The sequence below is a fragment of the Hippocampus guttulatus genome, unplaced genomic scaffold (genome assembly GCF_054856545.1).
Source record: "Hippocampus guttulatus isolate MCC_2025c unplaced genomic scaffold, RoL_Hgut_1.0 HiC_scaffold_90, whole genome shotgun sequence".
Classification (NCBI taxonomy): domain Eukaryota; kingdom Metazoa; phylum Chordata; class Actinopteri; order Syngnathiformes; family Syngnathidae; genus Hippocampus; species Hippocampus guttulatus.
In genome coordinates this window covers 14,380-30,920 of record NW_028233949.1, presented here as the reverse complement: position 1 = coordinate 30,920, position 16,541 = coordinate 14,380, and the positions used below count along the sequence as shown (strand labels likewise).

At 47.6% G+C, this 16,541-nt stretch overlaps 1 protein-coding gene across 1 annotated transcript; it reads left to right on the top strand.

Moving 5' to 3' along the window:
- Positions 1–4,995: 4,995 nt before the first annotated feature.
- LOC147184757 (uncharacterized) lies at positions 4,996–16,463 on the top strand (the record flags this gene model as incomplete). Its single annotated transcript, XM_086104697.1, has 19 exons — positions 4,996–5,112; positions 5,234–5,266; positions 5,342–5,403; positions 5,782–5,894; positions 6,188–6,330; positions 6,422–6,489; positions 6,679–6,776; positions 6,870–7,079; positions 7,195–7,292; positions 7,380–7,457; positions 7,579–7,656; positions 7,793–7,972; positions 8,368–8,419; positions 8,898–9,023; positions 9,774–9,859; positions 9,937–9,986; positions 10,074–10,258; positions 10,905–11,370; positions 11,456–16,463. Coding segments are annotated over 19 exons (7,251 nt in total), but the record flags the coding sequence as incomplete, so codon positions are not given.
- Positions 16,464–16,541: the final 78 nt, after the last annotated feature.

The following is a 16,541-nucleotide window of genomic DNA, read 5'->3' as shown; positions in this document are numbered from 1 at the left end:
AACACACCACGATAAGATCCCGTTGCCCACAATGCCTCCCGTTGTCACTGCTCTAATTGGCTAATAAGATGTTTTGTGATTGGAGGTTGAATTTATGTTGGGAAAAAAAGATGTCTGACACACTTTGGGATGCGGCATTCCGACGTTGACCCTTGGTGGGCGAAAAGGGACAACAGCGGGAATGCCTGCTTCTGCCAACGAAATCGTCTTTGCCGCTCTTGTTTGAGCTGGCGCAAAACCTTTGGACCGTTTTGAGTTGGACAAAGAGGACAGTGTTAAAAATCGAGCCTCAAGACCCCCCCGAAAGATGCTCGGATCCCCAGCCCCTGCCTCCCATGCCAGGCCAGATCTGCATGATATGCCCTTTTTGTTCTTGTTGTTGTTCTCCTGGTCTCAAAATAGATGAGGAAGTGTAAACTCTGCAAACATTGTCGTTCCCCTCCCATGAGACCGAGAAAATGGAAGGGGGGTTACGCTTGTTGAGTGAGACAAACTGGATTTTAACTGGCGCGTTTCCAGTCCATGCGAGCGCTTCCCACCACGCCCGCCCAGCGACCCCTCGGGGTGGGGGGAGCGCGGCCTGCTGGCCATTTTCCAGCGTGGGCGTTGCCTTCCATATTTGGCGTGTTAAGCTGCATTTAGGGGTGCAGATGTGGTTGGGGGGCGGGGGGTAGTCATGTTGGATCTCACTGTGAGAAAGTCAACATTTTTATTTTGAGGCTAATGAAAAGCTCCTAGCACACGTTATTCTTCGACGCTTGTAAACAGGAGTCTGCTCATGGATGCGAAAGCTCAGGGGGAGGGGGGGGGGGCTGATAGTACGTCATCCCAGTTGGAGGTTTGGCTCAAAGCACACAATGCGCTTTTCGTTTTATTTTCTGGATTTGATTCTCCCAGTTTGTAGGTCTGTGTGTCAGTGGAAGAATGGTTGCACTGTTGACAGGAAGAATCCGTCTCACACACACACACACACACACACATAGCAAAGAGCGCAGATATGTAGGCCACGTTGACGCCGGGATGATTTGCGTGGAATTTTAATGGAGTAATGACAAGCAAGTAATTAATCCGGCTGCTGTATTTTGGTGTTGTTTGCTATCGGGAGAACAAAAAACAGTCAGTCAACTTCTATGAAATGTCTGCGTAGTGTATAGCCTGCGGTGTGGGCATAACAATCGGGTACTCATTAATCGCAATTAGTCATCGTGTTGGGAAAATGAACGCCTCTCCCCAGATAAAAAGCCGTTAAACCTGATGTTGAACAAACCACATTTAAAGTCTGACTGCAGAAATCATGTGGTTGTCTTTTTTTTTTGTTTGTTTGTTTCTCTTTGTTTTTCCGAGGCCCACGATCATCTGCGCTTCTTCTTCTTCTTCTTCTTCTTCTTCTGTTCCAGCTATTTAATAATGAAAAGCACACGCAGGCACCCGCACGAGCACGCAAATACTTCAGTACGTCCTCCTTCCCCTCCACCGCCATGCTCATTTGACCTACAAATCCAGTCCCCAGTGTGACAGATGAGAGCATTGTTCACATGGACTTTCGCATATTTCCGCCTCTTTAACGCCAAATCTCTCTCTCTCTCACACACACACACACACACACACACACACACACACACACACACACACACACACACACACAATTGTATGTAAGACATGGCCAACATTTAACATGCTGGCTCAGTGAGGGGAAACCACTTGCAGAGTGTGGGACGCCAACAGAACTTTTTTTTTTTTTTTTCTCACTGCAGCTGTTGAACTTGTGAGAAAAGTTGTTGAGCTTTTCTGTTTTTTAATGACACTGACATCGTTTATTTATTTTACCTTTAAAGGTCTTTTGTTTGTGAAACGCCACGAGTTACCTCGTGCGTGAAACATGCCACTTGCCTTCAAATATTTTTTGCTTCATGGTTTATAACTTATTGCGGCAGTGTCCCGGTCCCCATTAACCACGATAACTGAGGGAACACTGTACTGTTGTTTTTAATCGTCAAGGGATTTAATAAAAAAAAAAAAAAAAGGGCGACCGTTCCACATCTTTGGCATATACCTACCCGGTTCCTGATCGAGCTCTAACTCAATGTTGTCCAAGTAGTATTTAATGACATGAGGTAGAGCCACCTTGTTTTCTCATGCTCACGCTAATGACCTTATCCATCCTGACTGAGCCTCTCCACTCACGTAAAATGCGCCACAAGGAACTCTATATTCCGCTTTTCCTGTATTATTGTTGTGTCACAAGGCAAACTCTTTGTTTTGCGCCAGTGCCTTCCCGGCCACGCTCATGTTGAGTCTGTCCCCGAAAGCTCGTTTTCGGCTATGATGACATCACTTTTACTGCCTAAAATTGTCAGTTATTCAAATTAGTTAGCTCACAATAGATTGGGCCTGCTTATTTCTCTCACACACACACACTTAAAAGTTACCAACAGTCAAAGTACTCAATTAATAGGTGTGGGTTCAAATGGAAATCCCTGAGTCTGCCCCCGTGGAGTGATTTTTGAAGAGGGTCAACTTCAACAAGGCCCGTACAGATTCTCGGCATTAGAGGGAGGAGAATGGGTTGGATGAAGACAAAACTGGGTAAGTGGGCAGGGGGGCTACTTTTTGTTTTGAAGCTTCAGTTGAACCGTCAGGCAGAGGGTAGCTAACCCTTGGTGGTCTTGAGAGCTTTTATTGAGCAAGAGTGATGTCACAAAAATCACATTTCCACGACAAAGAATTACCGTTTGCTCTCGGGGGGGGAAACTCGTTGTGTATCCCAACCCCATCCCAACCAAGTGATGTCCTGAAAAGTCGTGTTTTGGGTCAGGGAATTCTAAAAGTGTCACTATGGCTTTAGAAGTTGTTGAAGAAGTTAATGGCTAGGGACAAAAAAAAAATTGGTTCGATTGACCACAAATGTACTGAACGAAATCATCCAAAGTAGACGATAAAATAAGAATGTTGGGCGCTGTCTAATGTCAAAGGTCACGGAGCGCCGTGGAAACACTTTAAGTGGCCGCCCACGGCCGCCACGTACGCTCGGCCGGCGAGGTGACAAGAGCGGCACTGCGGGTAGTCCAAATGGAGTTGGTCGACCCTGGAGATTATTTACGGTCTGGTAAGAACCGAAGGATAGTCTAGAGGATTCGGAGTCTGTATTACACATCTGATATTTGCTACGAATGCACGGTGAAAGGGGGCAACTAATAACTGTATCGTCGAAAACGCTTAGTCGGTGGATTGTACCGGTTCAGTGTCGACATAACTTCACACGCTCCTTAAAATGCCCAATACGACCTTGCTTAAGATGCTTTCGCAAGCCCTTGAAGGCAGGTCCAACCTAAACCCGTTCCCCGTCGTTTTGTAAGCTCAGCGTATGAGCCGACTCGGGCTCTCCTGGTCCAAACTCGTACACAAGGAGGTATGTTGAAATGATGCCTGCCTTTGATCTTTGGGAGCAACGATGAGAACATTCCTCCCACTTTCTCCGATGTGTACTTACCCACCGAGACTTTATAGTCTAGACCCCACCCTGCCTGGTTGGAGAGGGGGGGCAGGGAGGGGGGTACCCCTCGCTGATCCAACACCGTGTTCTGAGGTAGAATGTGTTAAGTTCTAAAGTCTGCTCTAGATCAGGTTGCTCAAGCACCCACAACACACACACACACATTCCAAACATGTTACCTTTGGATCAATCGCTTGAGCGCATATCAGTAACTGACCTTGGTTGTTGGGGATGAAAGAAACACAAGGTGGGGGAAAACCCCAGAATCTGGATACCCGCGTTCTCAGCTTGTCACAATGGACCCGAGGATGTCCCCACTTCGATTATTCAAAGTAATAGTGTTCGCTCTCATCTTCAGTCTTGTGAGGTTTTTCTCGTTTTGTTGACTTTTGTCGTGTCTTCAAACGTCACGAGGAAGCGGTGACAGCTCCGACCAAGGCTGAAGTGACAGCCGAAACTGTCAGCTCTGTGAGAGTTTTTTCTCTTACAAAGACCATTGGGGGAGAAAAAAAAAAGAAACTTTCAACTTAATCGAATCAATAAGTAGACGAGATGAATGTCATAGCGCTGGTGTTGTTTACGTAATTCCATTCCTCATCCCAGGCTTTCTGATCTTGATTTTGTTGGCTCAAGTTTTTGCTCAACGGCTTCACTGTATTACACGGCAGCAAAAATGTACATTGAAGGCACTTTGATGAGGAAGAGTGCTGACTTCCATCTTGTTTAGCTCATCGAGGGTGGGTGCGTGACACCAAAAAACAAAGACGGAGACGCCGTAACTGATTGGAGTGGGATTCTCCCGGATCTACCGCCACATTCTCTTTTGCCACCTCTTTCAAGTTTATTTTCCTGAGCCGGACTTTCTACCTACACGTTTTGTATTTGTTGACATGGACTATTAGCTGACCCGGCTGCTCCTTGCCCAAACATCTCAGGAAGCGACAGAGCCTCCCAGACTCCTGGCCCGGTGCCGCCGTAGCATTGTGCTGGTGAAAGCTACACTCGTGTTTTGTGCACAATGCCAGTCAGAGCCAGGAAAGGAAAGTCTTTGTAAACAACCTCGTACAAGACAAATTTTACTCTAGGGTGCCCCCTTAGGAAGAGTTTAAAAAAAAATTGTCCCTGACACCAGTGTCATCTTGACATGAAATTAGGGAAACAAGTGTACCAACCCTGACCGGGGCAACGGAGAAGTCTCAAGGACCCGGGCCCAAAATTGAACAGGCAGAAGTGGACCTTTTTTGGGGGGTAAACTGTCATTTTGGGTGACTCTCAGGCTTCAGAATTTGATGAGTGAATGCCCAAATTAGCCCCAATCAGGTATCCTCGACAGATGATATTATGGATGAAAGCCAATAGTGATCCCAAATCTACTTTTTTCAATGTAAGCTTTAAAATATCTTAATTCTAAGTATGGGGTGGGGGGGGCATCTTCTGGATTTGAAAGTATTTACAGTTGGGGCTGTCGCCTGTTTTCCTCTTTCTGTCTGCCTGTTGGGCAGGTATTCCAGGACTTGGGTGCGTCTGTGCTGGCGGGGGCATCCCAGGGCTACAACGTGTGTCTGTTCGCTTACGGCCAAACGGGATCTGGCAAGACGTACACCATGATGGGCACGCCGGTGAGCATCGTCATTTTTGATTTCCTTCCCAAATTGCTGATTCTTGAATCGGCACGGTTGTACTGTACTGTAATTATTCCCTAAATTCCTAACCGTTATTCTGCCTTCCGTGTGACAACAGGACTCCACCGGTTTGACGCCTCGGATCTGCCAGGTACGCGAGCAGCTTCAAATCTGCTTTGGCAACATTCGCATTGAATAAAACTGAAATCTGTCATTTTCCTGAAAGACCCTGCTGCGGTCTCAGGATACGCTTCCCGACGGGCAGAACTCCAGCAGGGTGGAGATCAGGTGATGCTTCGTTCGCGTCTCCCCGTTTCACCTGAAATCCAAACACAGCAGTTAGCCTTGCAAAGCTCAGGGGCAAACAAATGACGATCAGCTCGTTTTTCCTGTTTCTCGTCTGCGTTTGCGCAACTTGCCACTTATTTGTTGTGCCCCAATTACGCACAAAAGACATCATCTTTTTTATTTGTAATGTGAAAAATGGGTGACGAGCCGTGGTTTGGACGGCACTACTCCAACCTGTATCACCAGGTGTGCCAGTATAGACTCACTCAAATTTGCTTTGAATTATCAGATGGCCGGGGGGGTGAGCGGGAGGGAGTTTGTGGTGTTCTAATGAATCTGAACTTGGTTAAAAAAAAAGAAAAATTGTTGCCTGTGCAGTTTTCTGGAAATCTATAACGAGCGAGTGCGAGACCTGCTGAGCGCCGGCGAGCAGAAGAAGAGAGCCTCGCTAAGAGTCAGAGAGCACCCCGAGAAAGGGCCCTACGTGCAAGGTGAGCGCAGCTGCCAACTACAGTCAAGCCGGTGACACACATTATGAGAACGGGCAGTCTTTTTAAATTTTTTTTGCTTCATATTAAACCCACCCATGAACTCCACAGGAAGTGAGATCATTTCCTGTGAGCACCGTTAACGCAGGTTAAAGTAATGGCACATTTGAAGTCGCTGCAGCTCAGTCGCTGCAGTCGTTGCACACGTCTGAGCATAGTATCATTCAAAGTTTCTTTTTTTTTTTCGTCCCGCCACACAATGCCATCCATCCCCTGTTCATTTGTCTTTGATTCAGACCTGTCTCAGCATGTGGTGTCAGACTGCCAGCAGGCCATGGACCTCCTGGAGGCCGGCGTCGCCAACCGTATCACGGCGGCGACGCACAACCACGACGCCAGCAGCCGCTCACACGCCATCTTCACCATCCAGTACACTCAGGTTTGAATGCCGCTGTTAATAGCGAACTTGGAAATGCTGTCATTTTATTGCAGAGAATCTCAGCCTCGCTGATCTCACTTTTTGGTCACAGGCCTCACTTGAGAACAATCGTCCTTCAGAAACCGTCAGCAAGATCAATCTGGTGGACCTGGCCGGGAGGTGAGACCCAGCTGAAAACGCCGCCCTCTAGTGTCTGCAGATATAAGTGCACCTTCTCCTCCAGCTGAATTAAATCCTTTTTTTCCTATACCTTTTCGCAAATGTATTTCTTTATAATTATATGTCTCCGAATTTAAACAGAATTTTTCCGCATGTCCCACATCTCACACAATCTGTTTGCGTCTTTAGTGAGAGAGCGGATCCCAACTACTGCAGAGACAGACTAACTGAGGGCTCCAACATCAACAAGTCGCTGGTCACGCTGGGCATCGTCATTTCTGCCCTGGGTTAGCGCTCGCACCTTCCGACGTCATTCAAAAGGCTCGTCCCCCCCCCCCCCCCACTCCCAAGCTGTTGATGATCACGTGCTTCGTCCGCAGCCCAGAACTCGCAAATGTCCAGCAGCTGCCAGAGCATCAACAGCGTGGCGTCGGAGGGCGACGGCAGCACGGCGGGAAGCCACAGCAGCTTCCTGTCCGGTGGTGCAAGTGCGGGCAGGAGGCACTGCTTCATCCCTTACAGGGACTCGGTCCTCACCTGGCTGCTGAAGGATAGCCTGGGGGGCAACTCCAAGACCATTATGATCGCAAGTACGTGTCACAAAATATGATCTCAATCGATATTGGACCAAGTCAAAACAAAATCACTGTAAAAAGTCATGCAGTTTGATTTTTTTTTTCTTGTTAATTTGATTTTTCCTTGCAGCCGTCTCCCCCTCCGCCAGCAGCTACAACGAGACTCTCAGCACCCTGCGCTACGCTGCCCACGCCCGAAATATCGTCAACAAGCCCCGGGTCAACGAGGTCACACACCTCATATTACAAAGGCTGTTCGTAGTCATGAAAAAGCGAAAAATAAACCCTGCAAATAATCATTTAATTTTGGCGCAGGACGCCAACGTGCGGCTGATCCGGGAGCTGAGGGAAGAGATCGACCGGCTGAAGAGCATGCTGCTCACCTTTGAAATGGTAAAAAAAAGAACAAAAAAAACCAATGTCTGCCTATCGATCAATCAATCAATCTATCTATCTACAGTATATATACAGTACATATATAGAAAATGTGTTTGTTTTTCTTCCGCATTGACAGCAGCGTGATCCCAGTCCGTCCCTGAGTGACGAGAGAGAGGGCACGCTGTCGGACATCGTGCTGCAAAACGAGATGAAGGTAAACGCCTGTCATTGGGCAGTTTTTGTCTGGAAAGTATTCACATCCAAAAAGTGATATATGGACGACTGCTGTTGCGAACAACTTACCGTCGGGGCACGCGCAGGTTTTAACCATTGTCCTCTGTGTCCCTCAGGTGGAGCAGCTGACCAAAGACTGGTCGGAAAGTTGGCGGGACAAGCGGGAGCTGCTGGAGCAGTACAGCGTGGACATCAACCGGGACCGCGCCAGCTTCCTGATCAACTCGCTGAGGCCGCACCTGCTCGCCCTGGACGGGGACGTCCTCAGCACCGACGTGGTCTTGTATCACCTCATGGTACCGACGGCACATTTTCTATTTCGAAGTGTCGGTGTGTGTGCGCATGATTTTATTCCTCCCTTTCCCTTTTTTTTCTCAGCTGTCCTGACTCCTATCTTTTCTCTTTTTCTTTGCTAGATTCTTCCTCTTCCTTCTTTTGCTTTGTCTCTCGTTCTGCTACGATGAGAAAAGGTGATTGACTTCTCTTTTCCTGTCCATCGCCCATCTCAAAAAGAGGCTTGGACTCTCGACTTTGACGTTGCCAAGCGCACATCTCAGGCCTGACACATGTCCATAAAGAGTGTCGGCATGGCAACCTTGTCTCTTAAACGCCCACTAAATGAAAGAGGAAATGAAATGAAAGGATTTGCGAACATAATCTATTGTATCATTTGCACCCATTTTCATTACAGGAAGGAGTTACCCGCATTGGACCCAAAGACCAGTTTGAAGAACCACAAATAGGTACTGTATGAGCTTGGTGGAAAAACACCCCCACTCTCATTTTACCTGTGCGCTAATTTCAAAATTACTTTTTTTCCCCAGTGGGATATCCATTATTGATAATTTTTGCCCACTGACCTTTTTATTATGTTTCCGACTCATTTTTTTTAATGCATACAGTACGTTGCAAAAGACTATCTTTAATTGGGCTCTCACTGTACCTTACGTTGAGCAGCTAGCCATTAGCGGATGTTAACTTCGACCGGTGCCGAAAGTCATATGGACCATTTTTTTCGAATTTTTATTTCCCAGTTTTTGATTATTTCATCATGTTGCTTTTTCCTGTAAAACGTTCCTAAGCAATACTGTTCAGATAGGTGCAGTTTCTAACAAATTCAAAGTAGTTTGACATTTAAAAGAGTTCTCAAATGGCAATTCATGACTAGGCGAGGGTTTACTGTGTGTCCCTTTCAAAAATGCTTGTAACTGCGTTTATTAGTTCTGCCAACTGCTGCAAATTGTGAGATCCAAAACGACGGTGGTGTGGTCACGCTGAGGCCGCTGCCGGGTTGCACCTGCCTCCTCAACGACAAGGAAATCACTGAGCCCTGTAGGCTGGCGCAAGGTCAGTCTTCCCACTTGTACAACCATTATATTCTGGGAATTGACTGGTCAGTTTTGTACCGTTGCAGAATGTTACAATGATACGGCAAAAAAGGGGGACCAAATCCCTGGCTGTTACAGTGTCAAAGAATAAGAGTTAGTTATTTTTTTCTCATCTGTGTGAGTTTCATTGAAGACTGTAAGTTGTCCCAAGGTGTGAAGGTGAGCGTGAATACTTCTCTAAATTTGCCTTGGCGACCAATCCATGTCGCCACCTCTTGCTCAAAGTCAGCGATCGGCTCCCAAGTTCATCTGTGACTCTAAAAAGAAAGAAAGATGGATGAAAGTACAGTTTTGTGAGTCTTGTTAGGTCCCTCCAGACTGGAACAAATTAATGGTATTTCCATTCATTTGAATGAGGAATGATGCTTTGAGATGTGCTTTCTAGTTCTGAGCATGGTCACTGAAAAAAAAAATGTCATTCTTATCTCAAGGGACTGAGGTTCTTGGTTCGGTCTAGGGTCGACACCATCTTTTGCAAAAAGCCAACAGGATAGGCTTCACCTCACTTGTGAACCTAATGAGGACGAGCTGTACAGAAAATCGACGTGTTGATGATTTGCATTCTGATTGAGAGCCAAATGCAGCGTTATTGAAAGTATTTATAGCAACTGAATGTGAGGTTTTGCTCAACTCCCCCGATGGATAGACACTTGCTGACGGTACATCAATCCACTGTACACACTACTTCTGTCTTGTTTCCGCTCTCCAGGAACGGTGATCACCTTGGGAGGGCTTCATAAATTTCGCTTTAACCACCCAGCGGAGGCGGCGGTCCTCCGGGAGCGGAGACGCAGGGTACGTGCAGCCCAGCTCAAATTTTAAACGTCTTGATTGTTACTGACTGCCCAATGTTTTGCTTTCTCTCTTTTCAGGCAAGTGAAGGCAGCTACGTTGACATTTGCCCTCAGACCCTTGATCGCGGGTAAATGTGGACACCCTAAAAATTCAACCAGACCATTTTTGGGGGGGTTTTTTGGGTCCAACATTGCTCATTTTTTCTCTTTTATAGCAAAGAGGAAGAAGGGCTGCCTGCGGTGTGTTTGTCCCTTGGCGAGGAGTCGACTGCCAGGTGGCACGTGGAGCAGCAGCAGCGCTATGTGGAAGGTTTGCGCCAGCAGATTGGCTCTGAGCAGAGGCGGACCGAGAGAGAGCTGGAGAGGGAGCAGGCCCAACTTCGGCAGCAGCACAGCGAGAGTAAGCAAAACTGAAAGTTGCGACGAGCCAATAACCTAGAATGGCTGCTGCAAACCAAATTGGCCGAAATTCCGATTAATGTTCTGCGCGACGTTGTCAAACTTTTTTATGCATCTTGTTATGAAAGACATGTTCACTGAATTTCGGGTTAAAACTGCTGTCGGGGACTTATTTCCGAACTTTCTAAGAATACTCGAAATATGTGAAATTTGATGCCATGCCTTTGTTGTGTTAGAAATTTCTGATTGGGTTCATTTGAGCAAATTCCCCAAGTAGGAGTCGAATTGCGATCCCTGGACTTTGTCCAAAATGGCTCTTGTTTATTTCGAAAAACTCCTTGAGACTTTTCCATGCGATTGATAGATGTGTCCGCCGAGTTGCGTACGAATCAGTGAAAATGGTATCAGGGACACTAAAAGGACATAAATTGCCACCAGGATACCGGCATGTGGAGAAAAAAAAGGTTTTTACAGCCATGTTGAGGCCCCTTTAAAGGTAATAAATTTGTTGCTAGCATAATATACATTGAGAATCCAAGAGATATGTTCATTAATGAATTGAATTGAATTGAATACAGTTTTACTGTCAAATGTGCTGTACGTATGTGTAACATAGCTAGTTGTCGTTGTGACTCTTAAACCAACAGTCCACCAGTGGATCCTGCAGAAGAAGCGTGACCTGTTAGCTGCTGAGCAAGGAGTCACTCAGGACCTTGGAGTTCAAACGGACTCCCATCCGGACCCCCTTCTGGAGCGCCTCAACAGATATGTGTTGGACGGTCAGGAAGTTCAGACAGACAATTGTCCGTCACTGGTTGTCAGGGTCAGGAAGACGGCAGTTCAGGAGGAGCTACTGAAGCATCACGCCCTGTGTCGTGCCGAGAGCCGCCTTCACCGGAAGAAGCTGCAGTTCCAGCTGGAGAGAGTTGCCCGCAAGAGGCGTCTGTTGGAAGCAAAGAGAGAATTGCAGCAACTGGAAAAGGCCCTACCCCCTGGATCGGAAACCCCCGAGACCCCCGAGGAGGGGTTTTCACCGAAGTTTGTTTCTCCAAAACCTTCCTTCTCTGTTGATCTTGTGTCGCGCCTGTACCCACAACATACCCCAATCTTCAAGTAAGCGTATATAAACCTGACAAACTATTTCCTGAACTCACAAATATGACAAATATTTCACTGAAAGTTTCTTTTCCCTCAACAGACACTTCCTGAAGAGAAAGAAATCCACAGAAATGACTTCAAATTGCAGATCTCCTGCATGTGTTGGGAGCAGGAAGTGGGTTTCAGATGAGTGCCTCCCCCGGGAAAGGACCTGGAGTAGCTCTGACACACTTCCCTCAGGAGTAAGTCAGTCCTGCCAAGGAAGAGGCAGATCCTCCGAAAACATTGCACTGAATTCCAAGGAGGAGGAGAATTCCGTGGAACCGCAATGTCGGTGGCGCACTGAACGAAAACCCCTGCTTCCACAAAGAGAACTGTCTTTTAAGAACAGATCAGACCAGAACACGGCAGCTCCACCAAAGTTGCCCCTTTGCATCCCCGTGCAGCTCCTTGGCAAAGAAAATGTCGCAACCACCATACCAATAATTCCTTGCGTCGATGTAAAAAGACAAACACAATCGAGTGTCAGCAGAAAATACTTCGCTAATTCTGTGGATCCCAACGTGTCGCAAAAACTGCCATCGGGTTCAAACGACCCCAAAGTTGTAGGAAAGACGGCCAGTCGATCTCTTAGAAGCTATGAAGATAGTGACATAATGAATGGAAGTCCCATTAAAACAGCCATCTCTTGTGAAGAGCTCGAGCAGAGCAATCCATTCGCGTGTGCAAAAAGGTGGCACAGCACGGAGGCTCTGAGGAACAAGACAGGCCAGTGGTTGGAGAGACAGCAACAATGGAAGGATAAATGTGAATGGAAAGTAGTAGAGGAACGGCAGGAATGTTCCTCTGACTCGGAAAGCCTCTTCTCCCTCGATTCTTTATCCTCTGCATACGCAACGGCTCTCGTGGAACAGCTGAACAGTGCGGAAGTGGCTCAGAGCGAAACAGAGAGCGAAAACAGTGAAATGTCGAAAGACTCGCTCGCGGTGGGCAAGTGCTCTGCTGTAACGAGCTCTTGCCAGAAAGTGGTTCCAACGTACTCTTTGGTGGCAGATGCCTGTTGCGGCAATCGTATAATGGCAGTTGGGCCAGAATGGGGCAGCTGTCAAGATCCTAAAGCTATCCCTGCAGAGATGCACCGGAGCCAGCAAGATTCCCTTAAATCAAGACCTGAAATCGCGGTAGTAGACACTTTAAGAGATGTGCAAGATAAAATTGGTCAACCAGGTCTCCCTGGTTCTGTCGTTGCAAGGTTGTCCGAGAACCTGCCGCCACCGATGGATGCCTGCTCTTCCCTTGACGTGGTTGGCAGTTCCGGGCTGCACCGAGACTCTCTGTCGCCACGAAATGAAAGCAGCAAATCTTCCAGCTCGGTCAGTGCGAGCGTCTCAGATGGCCCGAGTCCGTCTCGGGGTTATAGCTTCACATCGTCCGCACATGTTTTGAATGATCAACCAACCAAGGATCTGATGTCAGAGAAAGAACAGCCAGACAGTGGGACCGAGTATTTAGTTGCGGATCCTCTACGTCTGCCCCACAAACTTGAAAATGGTATTGCGACTGACCTGCGTACTTCAGGTTGTCAGACAGAACTCCATCTGTTAAGAAACTTTTCGGGGTTAAGTCAAGAATCTACAACAGATTCTTCAACTTCTTTTAAGGCTTCCCACAAAAACGAAGTACTACACGGTGAAGTTGTTACACACCAACAGTCTGATCTGTCCGGCCATCACATTACTAAAGATTCTTCCCTCACGAAGGCTGACTCATCAGACCGGAATAACACCAAAGATCTCGATGCGACATATTTTCCCTTGCAGCATGACTCGTCTGGTAAAAATTCCAGGAAGAGAAACCAAGAGCAGCAGGAGGCTTTTATGGGGAGCCTGAAAATACCAAAAAGAAGCCCTTCACCCGTTGACAACCAGGAAGCTACTTCCTGTAATAACATGCCTAACTTGAAAAAAGAACACCGTGATGAAAGAATCTCCAACTGTGGATTTGTATCTGCTGGCATTTCTGATCCCACACCGAAGAAACTTGTGAGCGACCCCTCTGTCGGCGATATTAAAGTAGAACATGCAGCAATAAAACAAGTAGTTGCCGATACAACGGAGGCAGGGTGTCACAGCGATACTCTTGGAAGAAAGTATAGCTGTCAGTCTGAGGCCATTTGTAGCGCCATCGACTTGAGAATCGCACAAGTGGTCCAAGAGCATTTAAAGATGTCACTGATTGGAAGCAGAAGCAGCTGCAGCCGCAGCCTAGTCTCATATTGTGATCATCAGAGAATCAACCAAATAATGAAACCTACGCACGATAACAGGAGTGATCAGGTCAAAGAATTGACCGACGATGGAGAAACTACCAAAAGGAGACTCGGGGCTACTCAAGTAAAAACTGTTGCTACATTGGCAACATTTGAGAAAAAGCAAACGGGCCGCGAAGTGCAAGGCGGCTGCACCGATGATGCGAGTCAACCAAAATCTGCTGTGCCGCAGCTTTGCATCACCAAAGGCAACTGTCGTGTGGAAGGCATGTCCGGTATTGACTGTTGTCACGCATGCAACACACAATTACCAAAGAAAGGTGAGCACCCTCACAAGTCTGATGGAGGTAATATTACTGATGCCACGTCTGGGACTAAAGCTTCTGCCAAAGGGCAAGATCAGGCCAGAAGTCCATGCTTTAATGACCATTCTCAGTCTTGTGGGGCCAGTAGGAATTACAACACCAGAAACAACTGTCAAGGTTGTCCGTGCAAGTTTGCCAAAGTCCAACATAAAGGACCTTGTGTGACCAGTCAGTCTGTCACAGAGAGGTTTTCAGCATTAAGGGATGAAAAGATGGTCACGAATGTAAGTGATTGTGGATCTGTTGGCACACAGTGTGATTCGTATCTGCTGAATAAAAAGAACAAGTCCAAAAGGTTCCGGAGGACAAAAATACATCTTCCCCCTTGCGCTTCCTTTCAGACATCATCATCCGATGAAGACCAAACCTCTAGCAAGTGGTCATCTTCTCAGCTACGACTTGATAGTGAAGGCAAACCAGATCTCAGACAATCTAATGCTGAGATTTCCAACGCGAACTGCAAGATAGATCTGATAGAAGACGTTGCATTTTCCAGAAAAAGCTTCTCGATACCTCCACAATCAATTTCACCGAGGACCAATGACCTGCGGAGTGCAGAAAAGTCTCCGGAATCTCTGATGCGTTTTTCCTCCAGCGATGTCAACCCATTTGTTCATCATTGGCAAGATGGTGACCGATCATGCTGCAAGAACCCCGCCTTCGGCAGTGCTGCCGATCTGTCACGCAAATCCCCGCTTTTGAACGCCGCTGAAAAACGCATACAAAGGTGCTGTAGCGTCGATAATGACTTAAACGGACAGAACTCGCCCTTCAATTCCCATCTTAGCACCTACGCTGCTCACAAGGGGCTCTCCAGCACGCTTAGCAGCATTGAACCAACAGTCAACATCACTTTGTCCGGCGGGTTTGTCTACTCCTCCGATCCAGAGTTAAGCCAAAACTCCTCCCAGCGGTCCACAAATAAACACAGCATTCAGATCCAACTGGTCGAGCCGGCCTCTCTACGGAGGAGGGAGCGGCACAAAAGGAGCCAAACGGACATTCCGAAGACCCCGGTTCAAATGAACAAGTTCCTGACATGGAACAGTATGGAAAGCATGTCTGTCCACCTCTCGAAGCTGATCCACAGCACCTCGGACCTGCTCGGAGATGTCCAGGGAATGCGGACGGGTCGTGTCAGCGGGCTAAGTTCTCGACCGATCCCAAATATCGGCGTCGACTGCTCGACTCAATCCGCCTCGGATGTTGGTGTTCAGACAGAAAGATATTTGACACCCACAAACACGGAGAGGCACCAAAGGTCCGAATCACACGAGATCAACGTGACACTGAGACTGATTGGTGCTGAGGTCCTTTCACCAGACAAAGACCCTCTTGGTTTGGAGGAAACAAGTGAGACTGGTGACAAGGAAGTCAGGACATCTAATGATGTCCAACGAGGGACTGCTTCTGTAAAAATGCTGCCTTTCGGATACCAAAGACAAATAAGATCCACTCCCATCAAAAAAACCTTGCCTGAGATGTCGCACCATCGTCTTACCGCCGCCTCTGAAAAAAGCTGGAGACCAAACGGATGCCCAGAAAACCAAATCTCTTGTGTGAGAAGTTCGTCAAAGCCTGCGACAACATTCGCAGATCGGGCATCATCCCCCATTGTCACTGTGAGTTTACGGCAAACGTCGAAGACTGGAGAAAGACATCAGAGTGGACGCATGGAAGAGAAAAGCTTTCCTAAATATCCTTGCAGGTCATCGGGACTTGATTGTGGCATTTGCTCCGCTAAAACACCCCAGAAAGTCTGTGAAAAGAGTGGCTCAAGTCTTAAAGACTCAGAGGATTTTTTACAAAGCTCACCGGTGGACAAAACTCCTCATCGCAATGGGAATACCGACACTCAGCCCAAATGGAACTCTTCACAGAGTTCTCATTGGTCAGACTTTTCTCTGCAGAACTACGCTTCTGCCACAGAAAAGGAGACCGACGCTCTTGTCATCGAATCCAAAGCCATACAATCCACCAAACCGGCCCAGCAAAGGCCGAAAGGGGTTCCTTTTTCCGGCGACGCTTGCAGTTCATCTCCGGCGGCATCCCCGACGCCAAGTGAGTGCAACACTGACATCCTGCTGAATGCTAAACCAATCACCAGAGTGGACACCGAGACGCTGCCCGAGGACCTGCCCTTGCACAATAAGTTCACCAACTGGTCCGGCATCAATCCTCGGCAATCCAAGCGCTGCGGTTTTTCTGACGCGTCCGAGAGTTCCACTTCTAACTCTGGAGGAAGGTTGAGAGAGATCGAGTGTCTGCGTCAGGAAAGGGAGCATGTAATGGCTTCCGTTGGCCTTGGGGCCAACACCACGCCGCTGAGCGTGGAGCTTGCTGAGGCCAAGCTGCACTACGGCCTCGGAGAGACGGACGCGCTGCTCAAGATGCTGTCTCCCAGGTCCACGGAGGATGTCACGGTGAAGTGTGCGACCTCCACCCTTGGAAATATAAGCGGAAGCTCATTGTAAAGACCAATGTACAAAGTACAACCTTGAATTTCTTTCAAGCAAAATTTGTTGACTTGTACTTTTTATACGTTCAATAAA